Source organism: Vicugna pacos, chromosome 13, assembly GCF_048564905.1.
Source record: "Vicugna pacos chromosome 13, VicPac4, whole genome shotgun sequence".
Lineage (NCBI taxonomy): Eukaryota > Metazoa > Chordata > Mammalia > Artiodactyla > Camelidae > Vicugna > Vicugna pacos.
In genome coordinates this window covers 48,258,568-48,284,692 of record NC_132999.1, presented here as the reverse complement: position 1 = coordinate 48,284,692, position 26,125 = coordinate 48,258,568, and the positions used below count along the sequence as shown (strand labels likewise).

Here is a 26,125-nt window from a genome sequence, read left to right as displayed (position 1 = left end):
TTCAAGGTTGCATGGCTAGATGTGGAGCAGTGATTTTGAACCTTAGTTTTCTGACTCTAGAGACTAGATCTTTTATTAATACACAACTTTGGGTAAGCTCACAAGGAGGAGGCTGGATTTAGGCATCAAAGAGAGTCAGTCTGTGGGGGAGCAGGGATTTAGAAGCCATAAATGTGCCACCAAATATTAAAAAAAAAAAAGCACGTTGAGGTAAAACTGCAGTTACTGCCAGTCAGGTGGTTGGCAGAACCAAAAGTAATGTAAGCCCAAGAGCAGCTATAGGCAGAGACTTAGAAAGTCAGGACTGAAGGAAAATCTGCCAAAGCCTCAAGAACAAGGTTTCTAATTCCTTGGACAGCCCCTTGATTCTCCAGGCTGGGGGCTGAAGAGAGGCAAAGAGGCTCGGAGGGTGTGGCTTGACTTCTGACGGTCTGGCCTAACCAGGAAATGCCTGGTGGTTGTTGGAGAAAGAAGCTGAGGGTACAACTGGGTAAGACACAGGAAGCGGGCCTCGAGCCAACTGCACCCCACTCCGCGGGGGCCTGCAGGGCACGAGGACTCTCAAGGGTGGAGGGCCTCGCCGTAGTATCCGTCTTCTCTCTCCTGGAGGGGCTGTCATCACTCTAGCACCCGTCTTCCACAACATAGGGGTGATCTCTCTGGGGCTTCTCTCTTTCTGGATCTCAGCGACCCCAGAGTTCCCTTTTTAGGGGTCTAAGACAGAGGGGACCCTTCTAAGTTGCCCCTCACGGTTTACTCTTCTCCCTGAAGAGAGACAGCTGTGCGGGCCCCTCTTGCCCCGATGATGGAGGCATTTTCTCACAAGCCCGGGATCTTCTTCGCGACCGAGTTCCAGTTCAACAATGCGTCGCACTCCGCCCAACCGCGCCCCTCCCGCTGTCAGAGGGCAACTCCATGGAAACTAAAATATCATAACTCCGTGGAGGTATCGCGAGAAGAGCGTATGCTCCCTCGGCAGAGAGAGGAGGAGAGAGGGCGGGAACAAGAGAGGTGGGAGGAGCCTGGGCGCTTCCGAGGTCCCCGGCGGGAGACCATCCCTACCAGCGGCGCCCCCGCGTGACTGCGCTTTACATAATCCAGGCCGCGCGCGTCAGAAGTGGCGTACTCCAGCCCAGACCGAATCAGAGTCGTCATAAGCTCTGTGTCCCGCCCCTTTGTGCTTGATAGACGTCGAAATGAACCAGTGAACGGGCGTCCAGTGCCACCGCGCCCATCCTGGTCCTCCCGCACCCGAGGGCCCGCCCGCCTGCCGCAGCCCGCAGCCTGCCGCCGCCAGGTTGTACCTCAGACTGTCAGATAAAGCGGTGGGCCGGGCCGGCAGGGTGGTGAGCACGGCCCGGGCCGGATATGGCGGCACTCTACGCCTGCACCAAGTGCCACCAGCGCTTCCCCTTCGAGGCGCTGTCTCAGGGGCAGCAGCTGTGCAAGGTGCGCGGGCTGGGGCGGCGGCCGGGAACTGGGACGCTGGAGGCGCGGCCCGGAGCTCCCGATTTTGCGGGGACGCCCGGCGGGGTCCCCCGGGCAGGGCGTGGCAGACCCGCCTGTCTGAGGAGCCGCACCCTCCCCGCTGGGGGTCGGCAGGGCACGCAGGGGAGACCTGGGTGCAGTCCAGGCCCCCGCGGCCGGCGTGTCCGGGTGCTTAGCAACCGTAAGGGATCGTTCTCGGACCCCGTGAGGTCGAGGGAGGGATAGCCGGTACCCCGCTTGCCCCCAACTAGCTGCGCCGGAGATCCCTCGTGGGCTGGCTTCCCCGCCGCCGGGCTCTGCCTGGTTGAGGCTTAGGGACCCCCTGCGCCGCTTGGGACTGAACTCCAGAGTTGGGTGCTGCCCGGGAGGATCGTCTCGAACTCGGGCGCCTTATGGGCACTTTTCAGCCAGTCTGAGTTGGAGGTAGCGAGGCTTTATAGTAGAGCCCCACAATCAAGCGCACGAAGCCACAGGGTGATTTTTCAGCATTTAGTTAGTGACCTTCAGTCCTCGCCCTAACCAGCTGCTGATCAGATTTTACTCCTGAAGGTCCAAGTTCTCTTTTTCGTTTAAGTTGCTTCATCTTGCTTTGCCTGTTTAAATGAATAGAGGTGCTGTGGGGCGACAGTTAAAAGTCACCAAGTCGGCTGGAGAGTGATGTTGAGATATCCCCAGATAATCCAGAGTTTGTGTCTCTGGTATGGATAACTCATAATTGTATGTCATTATTGCCTCAAATGGCCGTGATTTTGTCACTTCTTGTTTACTAAATATGACAGAACTCAAATGTTTGGGTGCCTTTTTTGGACAAAAACACATATTTCTGTTTGTGTACATGCATACGTATGTATTTTGACTTTAAAGAAGTATTATATATGTAAGCTAAAATGGTTTTAATCCAGCGCTTTGATTTCACAAGTGAACCTGCTCAAAAATCACACAGTGTCAGAGGAAGAATCTGACTAGAATCCAGGGCTTCTGATTCCCTAGTCTGAAACTTATTCATACATACCTTTGTTTTACAATTTATGACTAGTTCCATATAAATTCTTACTTAACTCCCACATCAATGCAGGGTGGTGATGCCAGTATTACAGAGAAAAAAAATTAGTCCCAGAAAGTTTAAGTGACTCACTCAAGCACAGTGGCTATGCTTGGAATAGTACCCAGGTCTTCTGACTCCTACTGAAGACTGTTTCCATTTCTGACTGCCTTTTAAAATTATATCCTCATTTCATTTCAGGAATGTCGGATTGCACACCCTGTTGTGAAGTGCACCTACTGTAGGACTGAGTACCAGCAGGAGAGGTACAATTTTCATTGACCATGCAAGATGTTAATAGGCTTTTCCTCTTAAAATCTGTAATGCATTTCAATATACAGATCTGTAATCAGTTTCGTTGTAATGTACAGACCTGTAATCAATTGCATTATATGCAGATTCTGTTATTTCCTATTATAATATGTTGATGGGTGTAAAATACACATATTGTTCCCTAGTTACCCATTGATTGCTACAATTATTAAAGTTATTTATTTTTCAGATCCTTAATAATTTTATTTTTTTTATTTTTTTTTTACATTTTTTATTGATTCATAATCATTTTACAGTGTTGTGTCAAATTCCAGTGTTCAGCATGTTCAGCACAATTTTTCAGTCATTCATGGACATATACACCCTCATTGTCACATTTTTTTTCTCTGTGATTTATCATAACATTTTGTGTATATTTCCCTGTGCTATACAGTGTAATCTTGTTTATCTATCCTACAATTTTGAAATCCCAGTCTATCCCTTCCCACCCTCTACCCCCCCCCCCGTAACCACAAGTCTGTATTCTCTGTCCATGAGTCTATTTCTGTCCTGTATTTATGCTTTGTTTTTGTTTTTTAGATTCCACATATGAGCGATCTCATATGGTATTTTTCTTTCTCTTTCTGGCTTACTTCACTTAGAATGACATTCTCTAGGATCATCCATGTTGCTGCAAATGGCATTATGTTGTCGGTTTTTATGGCTGAGTAGTATTCCATTGTATAAATATACCACATCTTCTTTATCCAGTCACCTGTTGATGGACATTTAGGTTGTTTCCATGTTTTGGCTATTGTAAATAGTGCTGCTATGAACATTGGGGTGCAGGTGTCATCCTGAAGTAGATTTCCTTCTGGGTACAAGCCCAGGAGTGGGATTCCTGGGTCATATGGTAAGTCTATTCCTAGTCTTTTGAGGAATCTCCACACTGTTTTCCATAGTGGCTGCACCAAACTGCATTCCCACCAGCAGTGTAGGAGGGTTCCCCTTTCTCCACAGCCTCTCCAGCATTTGTCATTTTTGGATTTTTGAATGACGGCCATTCTGACTGGTGTGAGGTGATACCTCATTGTAGTTTTGATTTGCATTTCTCTGATAATTAGTGATATTGAACATTTTTTCATGTGCTTTTTGATCATTTGTATGTCTTCCTTGGAGAGTTGCTTGTTTAGGTCTTCTGCCCATTTTTGGATTGGGTTGTTTATTTTTTTCTTATTGAGTTGTATAAGCTGCAGATCCTTAATAATTTTATATTGTGGTTTTGAACTTTTCAACACTAAGAAACCAGTCCCACAACAGTAAAACATGATCCTCATGCTCTAATATGTTTATATACAGAGCTTGAAGAATTTATAATCCAAAAGAAGGTACTTTTGGAAATGTGACAGTTCTGATTAAGTTTGTTAACCGTAGTCACATTTGAAACTCATTTACCTTTACATTTGCTTTGTGTGAATCTCATTTTGAAAAGTGTGAAAAACAGGTGTGAGTGAACACATACTTGGGGGACTTTTTATTATCAGCAAAGTGGTTTATTGGTATAGTAAGTTCAACTTTTGTGGAGCTGTAGCTGTAGGTGATACTGCCTTAAGCATGTTGGGGTCTCTTTGCTAGCTCACACATAGACTTAGAAGCCCAATTTTAATCAGCCTCATTTCAATATTTTCCCCATTTTGTTATATTTTCAAACAAAAATAAAAGGTTGAAAAAATTAGACAGTTAACATCCATCTACCCACTTCTTAAATTCTGCAATTTATGTTTACTGTATTTGCATCTATCCATCTCTCCATCAGTATATGAATACATCTTGTTTGTGATACATTTTAAATTTGTGGACATCAGTATACTTGACCCTAAACACTTCAGCGTGCATAACATTAACTAGAGTTCAATATTTGTTTATGATTTTTAATTTTTTTAGAGGTAAAATTTGCACACAGTGAAATGCTCACATCTTCAGTGCATCATTTGATGAGTTTTACACACAGTATACAACTGTGGAACCCCAAACCCCATCAAAATATAAAACATTACTGTCACCCCAGAGAGTCTTCTTTTGCCCCATCCCGGTCAATCACCCAAGCAACTACTGTTCTGACTTCCTTTCCACCATAGATTAGTTTTACCTGTTTTAGAACTTCATATAAATGGAAACATACACAATATACACTATAAGCTTTATGTTAGCTTTGACATTTAGACCTATGATCCATCTCAAATTAATTTTTGTGTGTAGGGTGAGATGTGAAGTTTAACCCTTAATTCACACCAAACATAAAAATTAATTCAAGATGGATTATAGAAATAGGGTTTTTTGGGGGGATTTTTTCTAAAATGTTAGGAGCATTTGTATATATTGATATGTATATACATCCCACTCCTTTAGTAATAAATCTAAGAATAAACCCAAATGTTTGGTATCACAGAACCGCTAATGCTAATCCTCTTTCTAGAGGTCTCTTTCAATGTATTTCACTTCCTAAACTGGCAGAAAATTGCCTGGGAAATACTTTATTTGAATATCTCATTTTAATTTAATGTTTTCTACTTTGGGGTTTTTCTTTTGTCTTTTAACTTTATAGTCAGTTTGATAGGAATTGTATGGGAAAATAATCACAAATAATGAATAATCACAAATAATGAATATACTGGATTTTTATGTGATTTTATTTCTAACTCCAGACTATTGTTTAAACTATTCTTAAACATTAAGCATTTGTTTATACCCCTCTTTGTAAAGGGTTATTTGAAGATGACTTTATTTGAAGATGAGTTTTTTCCCCAAGGCAGTTTATTAGTTTAGGATTTAGGTAATTGTATGATCTGGATCTTTACAAAGTAAAGGGTGCTTTTATTTTTTTCAGTGGTTAGCTCTTAGAGAAATTGGAAATATTGACAATATTTGGTGTTAGCACCTATTTCCCACATCTGGGATTTTCATATACTTGTAGAGAACACAGACAGAGTAAGGTCAATGTGGATACAACCTCTGCACTTATTCTAAACACAAATACTTTATTCCTCATGTCAAATTCCTCAGCTGGTCATCTGAATTGAGAGGAATTAATCTATTTTCTACTAGTCCATTTTGGTCTAATATTCTTTTGAGGGTCCTCTCCATATCTGATAATTTTACTTAGTGATGTTTAGAGATGTCAGTCAGAAATAACTCACTCTCCATTTTAACCAAACCCTTATTTTATTCAAGGTAATATAATTTATAACCACACAATATTTAAAAGAGTTACTTGCCAGATACTCAACCTTTAGTTAACCAAGTGCCCAGACCATATTTTATCTTAGTGCTTAGTAATGAGCAAATTCCTTAGGCTTAAGGAAGAATCAGTTTTCAAACATTGTAAGTAAAACAACTTTTTTCTTATGAAGCCTATGTCTCTTCCTTAACAGTAAAACCAATACAATCTGCAAGAAATGTGCTCAGAATGTGCAGTTGTATGGAACGGTAAGTAGAGTTTCTCTGTACCTAACAGTGGGTACTCAAGTCTCTTGGAACCTTACTTTCTATGGACTATTAATATAATTACAATATTTTTGTTAGAAGACTTTGTTATGTGTAAAAATGTTCTCAGAAAAATTTATCTAGTGTTTTAGATTTCAGACTTAGCTAACACTTCATATTAAGGAGTTCTGTGTTTATAGTCACTATGGCAGGATTGTGATTATAATTTTCCTTGAGCAGCTTCAGTAACCAGTATACAAAGGGAAGATGAATCCTATGACTTGACCTCTTTGTTTGGTAACAGTTGACCATTCATTTTGATGAATGATTTGGCTTTTGACTCTCAGTGTTAGGGTTCAGCATACTGTGTCCTGGCAGGCATTCTCCAACATATTTCTACACTGATAACAGCAAAGAGGCCTTTTTGGAAATTTGGAAGCACCTGCTGGTGGCTTCAAAGAGCTGGTTCTATTGAATTTGTTTTAGAAGTCCCAGCGTATATGCTAATGATTTTTTGTTATTTGTTTATTTTAAAATCAGTAGTCCTTATAGGGAGGGTATACAGCTCAATGGGAGAGTGGTTAACACTCATGAGTTCCTGGGTTCAATTCTTCCTACCTCCACTTAAAATAAATAAATAAACCTAATTACCTCCCCCTTCACAAAAATAAAAAAAAATTAATAGTTCTTTAGGAATTGGGCATTATTTGATCAATGTAAAAGGAAATTTATGAAGTTGGGAATGCATTTTTACCACAACTAATGAACTATGTATAATAGAAATCATTGCTTTAAAAAACACACTGGTATTTTATGATATACTTACCTGGCACTTTTTTTTCCTCTTTAAGCCCAAACCTTGTCAGTATTGCAACATAATTGCGGCATTTATTGGCAACAAATGCCAGCGCTGCACAAATTCAGAGAAGAAGTATGGACCACCATATTCCTGTGAACAGTGCAAGCAGCAGTGTGCGTTTGACAGGAAAGATGATAGAAAGAAGGTAAATCTCTGTGTTTTTCTTGATTTTTTTTTTATTCAGAGAAATTAAGGTGGGCCAGTATGTTAAAAAGACATATAACAGAGAATGATTTCTCATTTCCTCTCCCAGGTTTTGTTATTGACCTTGAAGAAGATAGTCAGCCATTTTTTCTTTTTTTTTTCCTTTTTCAGTTTTATTAGGTAGAATTATTACAGTTCGACTGCACATATGATAGTCAGCCTTTGTTTTCTTCATTTATCAAATGTGAACCATTATATTCTAACATTTCACGGGTTAGTATTTCATCAGAATCTGAATTACAGCGATCCAGCATCCCTTAAAAGTGAAGTGGTGATTGGCAAAATTCTATAGAACAATGTAGATGAGAGATTGCGACTTAAGCAAAATATAGTCTATTACCAGTTTTACTGTCTGACTCTTTAAATGTTTCTATCTATTGAAGTTAAAGCTCACAAAAAGATAATATAGACGAAGCTCTGTGTGGAACGATGGTGCCTTGGTGGAATTAAAATGGTTTAGATTTGGTCTGTTTAGAACCCTCCGATGGCTTACAATTGCATTATAATAAAACCCAAGCTCCTTCCGTGGCCTGTAGAGTCCATACCTGACTCTCAGTCTTATCTTTCATCATACTCCCTGCGTCTCCCCTTGGTCCAGCTGCACTGTGTCCACCTTTCAGTCCTTCAGAGTCTCATTTCCACCTTTGTGCTGGCTGGACTTTTGCTTTTCCTTCTCTGGAGTGTCATAACTGGTTCCGCATGTCAGGTCTTAGCTCAGATGCCACCTCTCACAGAGACCTTCTTTTACTAACTCCCTCAGTTACTCTATCATATTATCCTGCTTATTGTCTTCATAGCATGTGACATTGTGAGAAATTATCTTGTTTATTTGCTTACATGTTGACCACCCCAACTAGAATGTAAGCACTTTGTCCGTCTTGTTTTCATGCTGTATTACCAGCAGCCTGGCATATAGTAGGTGCTCAATAAATATTTTTTGAATGAAAGAACATAGTACAGAAACTCTCAGTGTCCAGAGGTGCTTTTCAGAGATGCTTAGACTCTCAAAAGCTGACTCTTGCTAACCAAATTCATTAATTTGCAATGGGAGGAAATAACTTTCCACTGACCAGAATACTCTTGCCTGCCAACCGGGGCACCTCTTCCCTGAATCAAGATACTGGAGAAGCTGAATTAGTAACTGGAAGGTAACATATAATGATAGTTGGAGCACAAGCTTTTCGGTCCCACAGACCTGAATTCCATCCCACTCCTAGCCTAGCTGAATGATCCTGGGCAAATTGCTCACTCTCATTATGCATCAGTTTCATCATCTCTCTAGTGGAAATAACAGTAGCTACTTTACAAGGACATAGGGAGGTTTAATTGAGATAGGTATATAAAACACTTAATTTGAGCCTGAATAAATGGTACCTATGTTATTAATTGGATTACCCTAGAGTTCATTAAGTTTTACTTTCTAGTTATCTTAAGAGTTGGATATTTTCAGGCACCCTGAATACACATTTACAAACTTTAGGAGGACTAAGCTTAGGGATTGAGGGTGAATAATCTGGACTCAAAGTGTCTGGGTTGAAGTCTTTGTTCTGTCACTTATTTGTTGTGTGACTCTGGGCAAATTAATATATCAGTGCCTCAGTTTCTTCATCTGTAAATGAGGCTGATCAGACCTCATCATTGTTATCAAGTGAGTTATGTGTAAAGCCCTTCAAAAAGGATCTGGCACATAAGTACTCAGTGTTATCTATGATTATTGCTTTATGATAGTTTAATTCTCAGAAGGGTTTTTTTATATTTTAAAAGTTGATTTGTGAAGGAGAGATTTGAAATAAAGTGTCCTGTGGTTTGGTGTGCGATGCTCATGTTAATGTTGGCTCTCTTTTCAGTGCAGTTGCCTTGTTTTCAAACCCTCCTTCAGTGAAAGCTCTTTCCTGGGCAAGGTCTTCTAGAGTATTTTAAAATCAGGCCTTCAGGCCATATCCCATAACCATGAAATGCACCAAACTGAAGTTTGGTTTCAAAAGTCATTTATATGTTTATTAACAAATAATTAGATGCTGATGTATCAGATACTGTTTGGGGTATTGGAAATACACTAATGAACTAAACAAAATAGATCTTATTCTCTCAGAGCTTTTATTCATGTGTGTGAGAGATGGATGAGAATAAACAAGGAAATAAATGAACACAAATTTTAGATGTAAATGCTATAAGAAAATAGAGTATATGGTAGAGAAAGAGAATGACTGAGGAGGCCAGCTTAGATTGGGCAATCAGGAGGCCCTCCAAGGAGATAAAATCTGAGCTGAAACTGCAATGATGAGAAGAAAGCAGCCATGGGAAGCTCTGGAGGGCAAAGATTCTGGGAAGAGGGATCAGCTATGAAAAGACCTGAGGCAAGAATGAGCTTGTCACATGGGAAGAGTGAACTAGGGAATGAGATTATAGAGGCAGGTAGGGGCTACTTTTAAATCAGTATAGGCCATGGGAAGAAGTTTGGATTTTGTACTAGATAATGATGAGAAGCCATTGGTTTTTTGTATTTTATTTTTTTGTTTTTATTCTTGGTGGGGGAAGTAATTCGGTTTGTTTATTTATTTATTTATTTACTTTTAGAGGCAGTACTAGGGATTGAACCCAAGACCTCATGCATGCTAAGCATGCACTCTACGGTTGAGCTATACCCTCCCCACTACCATTGGATTTTAAGAGACGAGAGATATAATCAGATTTACATTTAAGAACCCCTCTCTGGCAGCTATATGGAAATGATTTATACGGGCCCAGGAGAAGAGGTAGAGAGATCACTTGGGTGGGTCTCGCAGTTGTGAGCACTGAGAATGGCTTTACATAGATGGAAGCAGTAGAGTTTGAAAGAAGTGGACAGATTCAGACTGATGGACTTGCTAATAAGTTGGGAGGGTGAGGTGCAAAGAGACTTTGTTAACAACATAAAAGATATTTTAGATAAATGATAGAATGGCCTACCCATGTTCGAGATGGGGCACAAGATCTAATTCAGAGATAAGACATGAAAACTAAAATTCCATAAAATATCAGCACACTCCCTCCCCTGAGTAAATCCAACCAGTCCTGCTGCCCTGCCACCTACACCAGACTTCAGTCTGAGTGCTTTACAGAGGCCCCAGCGTCACAAGATTGTGGAAGCCACATTCTGCTTTCCTAGCCCTGTGCCTTGCGCCATGGTGCAGAGCTCCTTCTACCCAAAGGGATCAACTTTTCTAATTCAAAGTGCCATGGTAAGCCACCACCAGGGACTGGGACCCTGGAAGCTACTCGCCAATCAGTCTTTTTCTGGAGACATTCTTCCCATCTGAGAAAAGCTATCCAGCATACCATTTCGTGAGCCATTTATAAGGTATTAAAACAAGTATAAATTTTATACGTCATCTTCTGTCTTCTCTTCTCCCTGCTGAATTTTCCTTGGTGAGCACCATGGAGGTATTTGTGTCTTTTGAAATTCTTGTGGGAGTTTGCCCTGGCTTTTGTTAAGTTGAAGAAAAACAAAACCATAAGACACAAAAAATTAGCAGCTTATATTTTTAAAGCAGTTTTTGTATGCCTGGCACCATGCTCTACCTACATTATGTCACTAAATCCTTACTCCAGCTCTCTGAAGTAAGTACTGTTATCCTTCGTTTTATAGTCGAAGAAATTGACCCCAAGAGAGCTCAGGTGACTTACCTAAGGTCACACAGCTCATAAGTGGCAGATCTGGGACTTAACCAAAGTTCTAGCTCCTAAGACCCATGTTCTCAGTCACTGCACTATTACATTCCTTCTTCTTTATCTTGTCTCTTCATCTTTCAGGTAGACGGGAAATTGCTGTGCTGGCTGTGCACACTTTCATACAAGCGGGTCCTCCAGAAGACCAAAGAGCAGAGGAAGCACCTGAGCAGCTCTTCCCGTGCCAGCCACCAGGAGAAGGAGCAGTACAGTCGACTGAGTGGTGGTAGCCATTATAACAGGTAACCCCGAGATGCATAAGATAGGACTAGAGGTGCTGGTAGATCAGATGTAATACTCACACAATTAGCCGTGGAGCATACCATTTTGTATAAATTTTCCATGTTCTCTCTAGTTGCTAGTTTCTAGAACGAATCTCCTTTGTCATGTTTTATAATTCATGTATCTTTCCAAGGACCAGAGAGACTTCCTTAAGGCATCAGGATTTTCTGACTTGGTTTGTACTGTGTCTTAAAAGTTTGTGAAACTTATTCCACTTTCACATGTAATGTTCATCCCATCCTTAGAGTGGATTCTCTCCCTAGAAGATTGGACAGTTCACTGTCTGATGGATGCAGCTTTTTTATGCATATTTGGATAGCAGATTGTTAGATATCCTAGGTTTGTCCTTGTGAGAGCCAGTCAAAAAGAAGTCCTTTCTTCGTTGTCTTCAGCTTCCTTTCAGAGTATCTGTAGTGTTGTTAAGAGTTTGGTTTGGATTGAATCCTGCCTAGGTCTCTATATGGGATCATGGGCAAGTTTCTTCATCTGTAAAATGAGGGAAATAATAATGCTACCTTATGGAGTTATTGTGGAAATAAATTATATAGTATGTACATAGTGATTAGTTTTATAACTGGTATATAGGAAGTTTCAGTACATTTTAGTTATTCATTGTTATTATCACTATTGTGATTTTGTTTGTTCATTCAGAAACATTGTTAAGTACTTTTATAGGCCGGGCAATCTACAAGGAATGCAGAGATAAGTAAAAGAATCACACTGCTCTCCAAGAGTGTGCAGTCTGTAGGGAAGACAGACCTGTAATCAGATCATTGCAGGATAATTCAGTGGGCACCACGGAAACATGTCAAGATACAGGCATGAGAGGCAAGTAATTAACTGCCTCAGGAAGTCAGGTACAGGAGGCTCAGAGAAGAGCTGGTGTTGGCGCTAGATCTTAGGATGAGTCAGAATCATCAGATAAGGAATGGGCAGAGACATTCCAGGCTGAGGGAATAGCATTTGCAAAGACACAGAGGGCACATGAGACCACAGGGAACTCTAGAGAATAGCAACTCCTTTTATTTTGCGGGAGCCTATGGTTGGGAGCTGGAGAATAGGAGGAGAAATACAGCAGACCTGGTAAGGAGCATGAATTTGACCCTGGCATTAACGGGAAGCCACTGAAAGTAATTTTGCAGGGGAGGGAATAAATCTGTATTTTAAAAAAATTAACACAGACTATTACGGAGAATGCATTGGAGGAAAAAGAGACTGGGGACTAGTTAAAAAGCTTTTTTGATAAGAGTGCCAGTAAGAGATGTTAATAGAGAACCTCGACTAAGGCAGTGGTACTGAGCATCGAAGAGGCAAATTCAGGAAGAGACTTTAGAAGGAGAATTTATGAGTAAATTAGATAATCTGATGAACAGATAAATGGGCAGAAGCTGGATGAGTAAAGAATAATTTTCAGGTTTCTTACATGGGTGAATGGATAGATCCTTAGAATATAGGCAGGGCAGAAGAGAAGTTCAGTTTTGGAAAGTTGAGGCTGAAGCATCAAGAAGAATTTTTTAGCCTTTCCCATGGTACCTTGGAGGCAGTCAGCTGCTTTAGGATGAAGCTGACCAGCCACTGGCTGCCAGAAACTCACTTGAAGTGGACGATGAATGCAAACTTCATACCATTACGAGAACTGTATTGCTGTGGAAGTTGCTGCAGACACTCTGGGTGAGGAATGGAAGGGTTATGTGGTCTGAATCAGTGGTGGGAACAACAAACAAGGTTTTCCCACGAAGCAGGATGTTGACCCACGGCCTTGTCCCCCTGCCACTGAGTAAAGGGCATTCCTGTTACAGGCCCAGTAGGACTGCAGAAAGCACACGCAGATCTGTACGAGATTGCATTGTACATCTGTGTGTTCTCAATTTGGTCATTGTGAAAAAAAAGGGGAGAAGGATATTCCTGTACTTATTGATACTGCTGTGCTGCATCACCTGGGGCCCAAAAGAGCTAGAATCTGCAGACTTTTCAGTCTCTGTGAAGAAGATGATGTCCACCGATATGTTGTAAGAAAGCCCTTAAAGAAGGTAAGAAACCTAGGACCAAAGTACACAAGATTCAATGTCTTATTACTTCACATCTTCTGCAACACAAACATTGGTGTATTGCTCTAAAGAAACAACATACTAAGAAAAATAAGGGAAAGGCTGCAGAATATGCTAAACTTTTGGCTAAGAGAAGGAAGGAGGCCAAAGAATAACGTCAGGAACAGATTGCCAAGAGATGGTGGCTGTCCTCTCTGAGAGCTTTGACTTCTAAGTCTGAGCCCAGTTAAAAATGAGATGTTCTAATAGTAGCAATAAATAAGATCTGACATCAAAAAAAAAAGAGGGAAAAAGAACAAAAGAATTATTATTTAGTGGGAGCTTAGCGTAGAACTCGGAAGAGAGATTTGAACATGAGTCATTGGTAGCATGTAAGAGTCAGTGGTAGTAGAGACTACTTAAAAATGTGGATTTCTGTTGCCCTACCCCAGAGTTTAATTCAGTACGACGTAGGATAGACTCCAGGAATCTGCACTGTGTTAGAAACGTCCCAAATGATTCTGATGTAGGTGATCTGAGGAACATAAGTTCCAACCACTATGATAGATAATTGTTAAAACCATGCTCTTAAAAAAATGCTCTTGAATGATGCAACTCAGATCAGAGGCTGAGAACAGATTCCAGAAGCACTCAAGGAAAATGGTGTGAGTATTTGCAAAACAAGTATCAGGGTTAATATCTGAAATATAGAAAGTACACATATAGCTCTATAGCAAAAAAGCAAATAATCCAATTAAAAATGGGTAAAAGACTTGAATAGACATTTTTCCAAAATGTCTAGTAGATACAGAATGGCCAGTAGATACATGAAAAGGTGCTAAACATCACTAATCATCAGAGAAATGAAATCAAAACCACAGTGAGATAATCACTTCACATTTGTTAGGATGGCTGTTATCAAAAATACAAGAGAGAACAAATGCTGGTGAAGATGTGGAGAAAAGGGAACCCTTATACACTGTTAGTGGGAATGTATATTGGTACAGCCATTATGGACAATAGTATAATATTTCCTCAAAAAATGAAAAATAAAACTATTATATGATCCAGCAATCACTCCTGGGTATGTATCTGAAGGAAATAGAATTAATATCTCAAAGAGATATCTGCACCCCTGTGTCTATTGCAGCTTTATTCACAATACCTAAGATATAGAAGCAACCTAAATGTCCTTTGAAGGATGAGCAGGTAAAGAAAGTGGGATATATATACACAATGGAATATCCAGCCATAAAAAAAGAAGGAAATCCTGCCATTTGGGATAACATGGATACATCTGGAGGGCATGTGCTAAGTGAAATGAGCCAAATAGAGAAAGACAAATACTGTGTGGTATCACTTTTATGTGGAATCTTTAAAAAAAAAAAAAAGCCAGTTTTATAGAAACGGAATAGAATGGTAGTTGCTGGGGCTGAGGGAGAGGGAAATGGGGAGGTGAAGGTCAAAGAATATAAACTTCATAAGAAATAGTAGTTCTGAGGATCTAATGTACAGCTTAGTGACTATAGTTAATATTGGTATTATATGCTTGAAAGTTGCTGAGAGCAGATCTTAAGCATTCTCACTATAAAAAAAAAGAAGTATGTGAGGTGAGGGGTCTGTTAATTATCTTGATCTTGGTAATCATTCCATAATGTACATGTATATCAAATTGTCACCTTGTACACTTTAAATATATACAATTACATTTGTCAGTTATTTCTCAATAAAGTCAGGGGGAAAAAAGGACGGTATGGTCAATGATATCAAATGTTGAAAAGAGGCCAAGTAAGAAAAGATCTGAAGCAGCTTTTGGGCTTAGCAATTGGGTATCTATCAAAGTGAAGGGGTTGCAGACCAGTTTTAGGGGGTGAACTTATTAGAGCTAAAACTGACGTTTTGTGTTGCTGTGGGACTCAGATACCAGTAGATTCACAGAAATAAAGTGAAGAAGAACTAGACTTGGAGTTCAAATATGTCAACCTGATGTGTAGTCCCAGCTTCACTACTAACTAGCTATATATCCCTGGGTAGGTCAGTTAACTTTGATGAGCTTCAGTTTCTGCAAAGTAGAATTAATCCCTTGTATGTGCCTCACAGACTGCATGTGAGACAATGAATGTGAAAGTACTTTTTAAACTATAAGATAGATTATACTTCTTATTGAAGTTCCATTGACTCTGCTCTCATAGTTATTAATAAAGCACAAAATATTTAATTAAGGCCAAGAATTTTTGGGGGTGGGGAGGGACCATGGAAATGAGCTACCCAGGCATCCAAGACCTATGAAATCAACACTTTGGTAGCTTTTAATGGTCAAGAATAATTAGCTCTTGCATAGAAGAGCTATAGTATTACATTGGTCCCATTTGACAAGACTTCCATATTGATGTTTTATTAATCTTTGATTTCTAATATGTGTCTTTCTCTTTTTTTGCCATTAATAGTCAGAAAACACTTTCTACGTCTTCAATTCAAAATGAAATCCCAAAGAAAAAATCCAAGTTTGAGTCAATCACAACCAATGGAGACAGGTAAGCCAATCTGAGTATGTGTGCATGCTTCTGTTTGAAATGCATTAATAGTTCCTGAACCAGGTATGCATTTTAGGGTTTGCCATGGAGCTAATCTGTGGTTATCAGTGAACTTCTTAGGGTCACTACTCTAGCCACGTGATGTCTTATAAATAAGCAATACTGATACATGTTTATAAATTCAATCTTGCCATTAAAAGACTGCAATATTCCTCAGTCTGTGAGGGATAACATATGAGAGACAGCCCAATGCAGCCTGAGTAGACATTTTTCCAAAGAAGACATACGTATGGCTAACAGATACATGAAAAGATGCTCAACATCACTAATCATCAGGGAAATGCAAATCAAAACCACAAAGAGGTAGCACCTCACACCTGTTAGGATGGCTGTTATCAAAGACAGATAACAAATGCTGGCAAACATGTGGACAAAAGGGAACCCTTGTGCAGTCTTGGTGGGATTGTAAATAGGTGAGCTGCTACGTAAAATAGTATGGAGGTTCCTCAAAAAATTAAAAATAGAACTGTCATATTATCCAGCAATTTCACTTCTAGGTATTTACCCAAAGGGGAAAAAAACACTAATTTGAAAAGATATATGCACTCCAATGTCCATTGTAGCATTATTTACAATAGCCAAGATATAAAAGTAAACTAAGTGTCCATCAGTAGACAAAATACAATGTATGTCCACACACACTCACACGTGCGCGCGCACACAGTGGAATATTGCTCAGCCATAAAAAATGAAATATTGCTATTTGCAAGAACATGGATGGATCTAGAGGGTATTATGCTAAATGAAGTAAGTCAGAGATAGACAAATACTGCATGATCTCACTTACATGTAGAATCTAAAAAAACAAAACGAAGTAAAATGAAAACAGACTAATAGATATGGAGAACAAATAAGTGGTTGCCAGAAGGTTCGGGGTAAGGAAGGGGTTGGGCAAAATAGGTGCAGGGGATTAAGAGAGATGGACTTCCAGTTATGCAGTAAAAACAAAGTCACGAGGATATAATATACAGCATAAAGAATATGGTCAATAAAATAATAACTTTATATGGAGACTGATGTTTACTAGACTTATGATCATGTTGTATGCAAATGTCAAATCATTATGTGGTATACCTGAAACTAACATAATATTGTACCTCAACTATATTTCAATTAAAAAAAGAAGTCGGTAGAGCAGAGTATTAGGAGCTTTGGGGATAACAAGTTATTTATACTAGCCCATTACTCCATTTTATTTGTTACTCTAATTGTGGTTTAAATAGATTCTGTTGAGTTGAGGGAAGATAGTCCCCTGGCAGGTATTGAAACCAGTGGAGACTGATGATGGGTCCTTTCAATAGTTTCCCCTGTATGCCTTGTTTTATTATTTTACATTTACTTTTTGTTACCCAGTAAGTCTGCATATTTATCAATTAGAAAAGCAGTGATCCATTCTTCTTATATGCTTCATATAGACTGAGGGGGAATATTCTTATCAATGGACTGTGTCTTCCCATTCTAGCCATAGAAATGTTTGACTTGGTGACTATGAGGAAGTATGTCCAGTGGTTTACCTTGTTATTTGGAGTTTCTACCTGTGTAGAGAATTGCTGGTTACTGGATGTTGTTGGAGATGTAGGAAAGAACCAACAGCAAGAGGGATCTAGAGTAGTTGCTATATTGGTATAGGCAGTTGGGAATCAGTATCGCAGTATCTGCTGAGGAAAAACAGGTTTGTGTTTTACTTAAAGGTTGCCCTGGGAAAAGTAAAGTGCTTCCTTTGGGAAGTCTCTAGAGAAGGGTGGGATTTGACTCTCTTGGCAGTGATTCCTTAACTTGTTTGGGTCTGAGACACCTCTGACCAGCCTGAAAAACCTCACCCTAGAAACCACCCTTTGTATATATATACACAGAATTGTATACACAATTTCAGAGCTTTACAGATTCCCTGAAACTGGTGCTGGTTAAGAGACTCTACTAAAAGGACAGAGTTCACCTGTCTCTTCGACAAATTGAAGTGCTCAGAGACTGTTACTGGGAGAATTCTGTTGAAAACCCAGGTTGTGATGTGACTCTGAAGTTTGCCACCTCTTTGTTCCTTTCCTAACTAAGTGTCACAGAATTCTTGACATCAGAAGTGACAATCAACAGGCCAGTTGTAGCATGGGGGAGTTGGCTTCCTTTGTATTAATTTCATCTTCTTTTTATCATTTTTTAAAAGGACTGACTGCTCTTAGGGTGGAATATAGCAGCTTCTCAGCAGCTGCACCACATCATAGGCTTTGGAGCAGAAAACAAAGAGCCAAAAACTATGGGACACTTTAAAGAAAAATGTATAAGCTTACAGTTGATAATTTATCCAGATTCTAGGGAAATTATCTAATCAAAAAAAATGGACTCTCTCACCCATAAATAACTGTGGATATTCAATGAACCTGAAACAGAATATCCTTGGCTCTTGTGAGATGGCATTTATTTTTTTCCTGAATGTGAGCAAAGATGCTGCTCTGGGTTGTGGCTTTGGTTGGTATAGTTGTCTGATGGCCACCTTGCCTGTGCAGTTTAGCGAATACTCTTGAGTCAGGTGTATATGGAGCATTGTGCTTGATGCTGGGGATTCAGATAGTTGCTCCTGCCCTTGCACTTGCAGTCAAGTGGCCTATGATGTGTCCTCAGGTAGAAAAAAATTTATCCATCCAACTCATTTTTTTCCCTTCCATTTTTCTACTTAGCTTTTCCCCAGATCTGGCTCTGGACTCACCAGGCACTGACCACTTTGTCATCATTGCCCAACTGAAGGAAGAAGTAGCCACTCTGAAGAAGATGCTGCATCAAAAAGATCAAATGATTTTAGAGAAAGAAAAGAAGGTACTGTTTAGTTAATACTTCTCAGACCAGAGTGATGCAAGTGGGTAAAGTGTGTGATTTAGGGCATGATGCTAACTCTGTTTGATGAATGTTTGTTGGGTATTTACCATTGATGCTTTGAGAGAGAAATCCAGTGGCAAGTTTGGGATGTCCTGGAGAGAAGCTTGCTTTCTGCCAAGATGACTCCTAGCATTGTATTACCATCATGAATCCATTACAGTCAAATGGGTTTAGAAAGTTGATTTTTCTTTCTTTCGTTTGGAGGAAGCGTCCACTTCTAAGGGAAGACTCATGTTGACCAAGCTTACAGAGATGATGTATAAAACAACAATGTCTGCCTCTTAGTTCCTAGTAGGGCATACAACAGAGTACTCTTCTCAGCATAAGCTATCTAGGAAGGCTGTAATCAGTGGGTAACGAATGAGCATGGAGTTGGGAGGTAGTTATGTAATTGGAATTTTTAATGCTCTCGGGCTAAGGGAACTGGATGCCTCCATCTCTATTTTTGGGATGGCTGTATCCATGGGACAGTAATACTCATACTCTGTGAGCCAGCTCTCTCTCCTCCCTGGGCAGTGTTCAGGTAGGCCTTCCTCCATGACTGCATCACTTTGCTTCCATTGCTGACAGCTTGCTTCCTGAGTGACCCATTCTTTAAGCTTGTTAATATCTTCAGTGAAGTCTTATTCTGGCCTAAGAGTCATCCTCCATCTTTAGGGGAGCTTTATATGTCCTTGTTTTGATTCATGTCTATTATTTCTTATTTTCAGATTTTTAGAGAGTATCTCATTTTTGCCTTAATATTTTAATAGCAGTAATAACAATAGCTAACTTTTATTGGTTGCTGACTACATGCCTGACTCTATCCTAAGTGCTTTATATGTATTAACTCATCTATCCTCATAACAACACTTTGAGGTAGGAATTATTATTATCATTTCATAGATGAAGAATGCCTTCCATGTTTTTCCTGTTTGGGTTCCAGTTTCTTCTGTTAGCTCTTTTTCTCCCTTAGGCTGTATGTTGTCTTGCACTGTGTTCGGAATGCTGTGATTCATTCTGAATGGCTAACAAAGACATAATGTTAAAATCTTTACATGCGTTCTTTCCATCTGATTTCTACCTCATTTTACAGATGAGGAAATGGACCTAAAGAGATTAAATGACGTCTCCAAATCACATAGCTGGTAAATGGCAAAACAAAGGAATGAATCCAAGTCTTTCTGACTCTACCATTCTTTCTACTGTGCTATGCTTTTTTCTGCCAGTAAGGTGGAGATTCATGGGAAGAGACCAGTATTCTTTTCAGTTTACTACATGACTATCAGATAAAAGTGGAGCCAAGAATACTTCCTTCATGAACTAGATCAGAGTGGCACATAAAAGGATTTTTACAAAATAGAGACAAAATGAACACTAGTGCTTTGCAAAGTTAGGATTTTAAAAGGAGCAAAAACAAATAGTAGATTGTTTCCTGTAACTTTCAGAATCAAGGTCACGCTCCCTGGCTTGGAACACAGGCTCTCCCGCTTCATGCCTGCCTGTCTGTAGCCTCATCTGCCACTCTCCACGCTCATCAGTCATTTGAACAGGCTCTCGAGTATCTCGCACTCTACCTGTGCCCATGCTGTTCCCTTTGCTTGGATGCCCTTTTCCTTACCTCACGTGCCAGTTGCTGCTTGTACCTAAAAACTCAGCTCACACATCACTTCTCTGATTTAGACATCTCTTCTCTGTACTCCTTGAATAGCCTAGTCAGTAGAAGAAGGCCTGGAGTTTGAATTTTAGCTCTGCTTCTTGCTAATGTGTTTGATCTTGGCCACGTTACTTAACCCTTTCTAAGCCTTGATGTTCCCAGCTGTAAAATGGGAAGAATTATTATTTCCTCCCCAGAGGGTTATGATAGGATTGAATGAAATAATATAATCAAACAGTTTGCCTGGAACAGGGTAAAAATTCAGTAAATAGCAGCAGCTGTTATTCTCAGGGCTTCTCTCAAACTATCAGTCATATTTGTTATAATCACTGAATTATTTGAAGGTGAGTATTTGGAAGATTATTGCATATGTTAAATACATGAAATCTCTAAAACCTGTTAGTGGTTAAGTATCATAAATACTGCTTCAGGATTTTGGGTAAGTTTCAGGAAATTGTTAGAAAAAGTAAGATACATCATTCCCTGGCTTTGATTTAGGTATGGATCTTTAGGAAAGTCCTGGGTTTCATTAATTTGGAGGACCATTTAGCTCTCTGATACCAAAACATTTTTCATTGCACAGAAATTTCTTCTGGTCACTGCTTTTTTCCTGTCAGATCACAGAGTTGAAGGCTGATTTTCAATACCAGGAATCTCAGATGAGAGCCAAAATGAACCAGATGGAGAAAACCCATAAGGAAGTCACAGAACAATTGCAGGTGACTGCTTATTTAATACAGTTACTCTGGTGTATTTAGCTGATCGTATTTTAAATGATCATCTCTTAGATTTCTTTTTTCTCAAAGAATTGACAAATCACATTAGTCCATCTTATAGTTGTCTTTGTTTCATTTTTTTGATCTTTCTTCAATCACTTTATTTTTATTTTTATTACTTTTTTTATTGAGTTGTAGTCATTTTACAATGTTGTGTCAAACTTGTCTTTGTTTCATTCTTGGATGTGTTCTGATCTTTTTCCCTCAAAAACAGGGGAGTTAATGTGTTCTTTGATTTTTGGATAAACCAGATGTGATTCCAGATGTCTGAATTGTAGATTCTGTCCATCTGGCACATTAAGGCACTCCGTGTTTTGTTTGTTTTGCATAAAGCATCCTTTTGTGACAGTGACTCCCAGGAGATTCAAGTACACTGACTAGAACCTCCAGCAAATACTTCCTTCCCCCTGAACCAAGCCCTAGAGCTTTCTGTTGTTTTCTACCTCTACAATTTGTTCTTCTCTTCCTGACCTCTACATTGTCTGCCTTAGCGTCTGCATGAAAAACATATCCTATCCTGCTAAAATAGCCTTCCTGCACTGATTTTTGTTTTGTTTTGTTTTTTTTAAGGCCAAAAACCGAGAGCTCCTGAAGCAGGCAGCTGCCCTGTCCAAGAGCAAGAAGTCAGAGAAGTCGGGAGCTATAACCTCTCCATGAGAGAACACAAAGAGGCTCCCGGCAACAGCAAATGGATTCCTGGGTTAGGGTGGCAACCTGGCTGTTCTCTGGGAATTGCAACCTTTAAGAAATCTCTTATTTTATTACAGTTACCGTCCTTTGTGCGATTGCAGTGGGCTGAATGGAAACACCTGGTTTGTACTGTGCTATGACTGCATGCTTGAATGTTTGGGGTTTTGAGCTCTCTCTCTCTAACTCTCTCACACTCTCACTCTTTTCTCTCCCCTCCACCCTTCCCTCAGTACTTCTGTCTGTCTGTCTCTCTCTCTTTTGGTACTTTTTTGTTTGTGTGTGTGGTGGTCACTGCTCAGTGTTATGTGCAGAATGTTTTTTTTCTGTCCATCATTGCATCCTGCCATACCCATAAGCAAATAGTTTGGCATTAATTACATATCACTGCCACCCTCTGAACTTTGAAAACTGCCACCTTAAGACTTGGTACAATGGCAGAGACTTTTTCTCTCCAATAAACCTTTTGCTTCAGGGTATACTCTTGGGTTTTTTTCCAGGTATATTATGTATGAACTTTGTATTATGTATAGTCAGAGTTTTATTTATTTTTTAAAAAAAGAAACTTTTTCTTGATAAAGGAATAATGGTAGCCTAGCTTGTTCTTGTAAAAGTGATGCCTCTTGAAAAAAAGTCCTACTCTCTAGCTTTTAGAAAAAGAATCAGATCTTTTCTTTCTTATTACCTTGGAGTCTTAAAAACTGATTGCTAAGGTTAAAAAATTCAATATGTAAGTATGGAGTTAAGTGCCTTTTGGAGGATTTCTTAGAAGAGCATTTAAGAAGATACTTAAGGGAGGTAGCAAAGTTTGGGACAGTCTGTCTTTCTAAGTAAGGGCAGAAAGAAAGGTTGTCCAGGTTGTACTGGACACTTCCCACCCCCACCCCTTTCCTAACTGTTTTATGTGACTGATTTTAAATTCTCACACTGCCATCTCTTTTTTAAAAACAATTGCTCTTTACTCGCTTTATCAGTTGTCATACTGGGCCGTTGTCGGATAACTTTTTTTTAAACATGATTCAAAATGGGGTAGTATTTGAACTACAGAGCATTTCAGCAGTTGGTATGAGCTGCTCAAGTATGGACTCTGACTGGGAGAAATGATGTCACTGTACCTTCTCTCCACTCCTCCTCACCCACCCTAGCCTGTACACTCCCTGCTTTTAATGGAAATGTATTGAAAACAGGTGCTTTTTAAAAACAGCTTGGCCCCAGCCAGCATTGTGTCCTGTTTTCCCTTCTTGACCGAATAGGCACATGGATTTACTCTTCCAGGAGAGATGATAGATTTGTATTTCCAGCCATACTCTCAGGTCCTCTATATGATGTTTGTGAAAGAAGTTAGAGATATGTAGTGTGCCATGAAACAGTAAAACCAACTATGTTGGAATCACTACTGCAGGGGGTACTGTAGTTAGAGGTAATCATAAGGGCAGTTGATATTTGTACCTCAGTCTACCAAAAGTGTAGCAGTAAGTTTCACTTGCTAGGCATTTCCTGGAAGCAAAAGCTTCTAATTTGTGAGCATTCTCACGAGTGGAGCCATGCACATAATTGGACAGAGATGTGGAAATGGGTGGCTTCCTTCTGGTAAGAGGAACAATGGACCATGTCGCTTACATATCACTCTAGTAGGGCATGTAATTTTCCCTTCTAAGCGAGGGAAATGGCAGTGCTAAATAGTTTTGTAACTTTTTGAATGAGAAACTTTTAGGTAAAGATAAACTGTCAGATAATATTTTTCAGATACATTTACACTGACTATGGGGAAAAGATTGTGAAAAAAGTTACAGTCATGGTTTTTCTTTTTTAATTTTAAAGACTTGAGAAATTCTGTTACATGAAGTAACAATTTAAAAACATTTAGTTTTATACTAAATCTTTTTTTAAGGTCTTGGCATTTAATATAAAGCAAATCCACACATTTTCTAACTTTCCACAAGTTCCAAAAAGAGAAGGAAGAAACCTCAGTCTTGAAATTTTGGTTTTTAAAAACCATGACACTGTTTTACCATGAAATTGAGTAGCTAACTTTTGGTAACACCTTTTGTTTATTTGTATGTTTGTAATAATGGACATTTTAAAACACAGGAATGTTTTGGTTTGTACAGACTTTGACAAATGTGTGTTAATAAAAATTCATATTGACTCAAATATAATTGTTGGGTTTTTTTTTCATTTATTTATTTCTTGCTGGTTCACCAATAGACATATCCCATAATTCCCTTCAACCTAGAAGAACAGTTTGTCTTGCTTGTACATTTAAAAAACTGAAAGCCTAACTGTGCTAATAGGGAGTTTCATGTCCATCAGAGAATAAATTCATTCTCTTTTTCTTCTGTGATTTTATGCAGTTAAAGTGCTTGCTTTGATGTAAGCCCTGGTAGGCAGTCAGGGTGCAGGAGTGAAGAAAACTGACAAAGTTACTGTACTCTTGGGTTTCCATTTAGTGGAATGTGGACAATACCATTGTTCCTTGATTTTATATTTGCCATTATTCAAAATGTAATACAGGATGAATCTTCACAAGGTATGAATGAAGTTTTTTGGGATGCCATTTCATGGATAGGAATGTATTAGTTTGAAACCTTGGTGCTAGTGGGTTTCTAAAGTAAAAATAGGTGCCCTTCAGACATCACCACTGCCACATCCTGGTCATTCTGTTCTATAGGCTCAGTGACAACTTACTTTCTCTAAAGAGAGTTTAATAAGTGCTATGGTCTGAATGTTTATCCCCTGTCCCCCGCCACCCAAATTCGTATGTTGAAATCCTAACCCCTAGAGATGGTAGTATTGGGAAGTGGGGCCTTTGGGAGGTACTTAGGTTCTGCCCTCGTGAATAGGATTAGCGCCCTCATAAAGGAGGCTCCGAAGAAGTCCTTTGTTCCATCTACCATATGAGGACACAGCCAGAAGGTACGAGTTACGAGCCTAGAATTGGGCTCTCTCTAGAACACAGCCATGCTGACTCCTTGATCTTGGACTTCCCAGCTTCCAGAAATATGAGAAAGAAATTTCTGTTGTTTATAAGCTACCTGGTCTGTGGTATTTTGTTATAGTAGCCCAAATAGACTAAGACAGTAGGCTATGTTTATGATAATTCACATTTATTGGGTGAATTATCTTAATGTACCCATTTACTCAGCCCCAAAAACCACTGTAGGGGAAGAATATAGTATAAACAGAGAAAGGCATCATCTAGTTCGTTAGGAAGGTCTTCGACCACTCTAAATAATCCTTAAAGTAATTTAGGTCCCATCCTTGGCAGTTTAAGACCATATGTTACCTGCAGTATAGCTACCCTCACCTGACGGCCAGCTCAAGGATCTTGGAGGAGACGCCATTTTCATGAAGGCCAAAACTTTCAGGAGTTACAGAGTTCTGATTATTATTCCTGCATAACAAACTCCCCCCAAATTTAGTGTTTTAAAACAACCATTTAAATGTGCTTTGTTGATTAAGAATTTGGACAGGGCACTGTGGGAGTGAATGGACTTTGTTCCATAATGTCCAGGTCCTCAGCTAGGAACACTCGAAAGCTACAACATGCTTATTAGAGCTGAAATCATCTCTCTGAAGGCTCTATATACTTGTCTATCTAGTGCCTGGACTGGGATGACTGAAAGTCTAGTGATGTTGACTGAAGCATCCACCTACATAGGGCCCTCCATATAATAGTAGCTTGGCCCTATCTGGCATGGTGGCCTCAAGGTAATCAGACGTCCTCCATGGTGGCTCAAGACTCCAAGCACAAGTGATCCAGTGAACAAATCTGAAGCTGCTTTACGTATTCTGACCTGTCCTCAGAGGTCACATTACCTCACTTCTGCAGCATTTGGTTAGTCAAAGCAGTCAGAAGTCCATCCAGACTCAAGCGGAGGGTACACAGATCCCTTTTCCTGATGAGAAGGTGACGAAATAGACAACCATGTGGGATAGAAGCTACTGTGGTGGCTATTTAAAAAAATACAATCTGCCACATAGGGAGTAGATTTTGGAACCAAACCAAATTCAAGAGAGTAAGGCAGAAGTTGCAACGTCTTTCATGGTCTATCTTCCAACATCACACTCCATCATTTCTGCAAACTCTGCTGGTTACAGAGGACAAATAACTGACACTATTCAATGTGGCTAGACTACCCAGGCTCATATCAAGAGACAGAACCACTGGGGTCCATCTTGGAAGCTGGCTACCACATTGAACTTTGGGCTATAAAGT

The 26,125-nt window shown here is 39.7% G+C and overlaps 1 protein-coding gene and 1 pseudogene across 3 annotated transcripts; both read left to right on the top strand.

Annotated features, from left to right (window-relative positions):
- Positions 1–22,385, top strand: FAM76A (family with sequence similarity 76 member A). Of its 3 annotated transcripts, none has more exons than XM_072974991.1 (9): positions 1–92; positions 2,732–2,796; positions 6,214–6,268; positions 7,117–7,269; positions 11,121–11,278; positions 15,793–15,879; positions 18,612–18,747; positions 21,061–21,162; positions 21,790–22,385. In XM_072974991.1, exons 1-9 carry the CDS (start codon positions 12–14, stop codon positions 21,874–21,876), a joined length of 924 nt encoding a protein of 307 aa, XP_072831092.1. In that variant the 5' UTR covers positions 1–11; the 3' UTR covers positions 21,877–22,385. The 3 variants fall into 3 exon arrangements, 2 of the variants coding, with proteins under 2 accessions (XP_072831092.1, XP_006196914.1); XM_006196852.4 differs by lacking the exon at positions 1–92 and adding an exon at positions 1,245–1,449; XR_012079366.1 differs by lacking the exon at positions 1–92 and adding an exon at positions 1,304–1,449 and having other exon boundaries at positions 21,027–21,162.
- LOC140700747 (small ribosomal subunit protein eS6-like) lies at positions 11,298–15,781 on the top strand (annotated as a pseudogene).
- Positions 22,386–26,125: the final 3,740 nt, after the last annotated feature.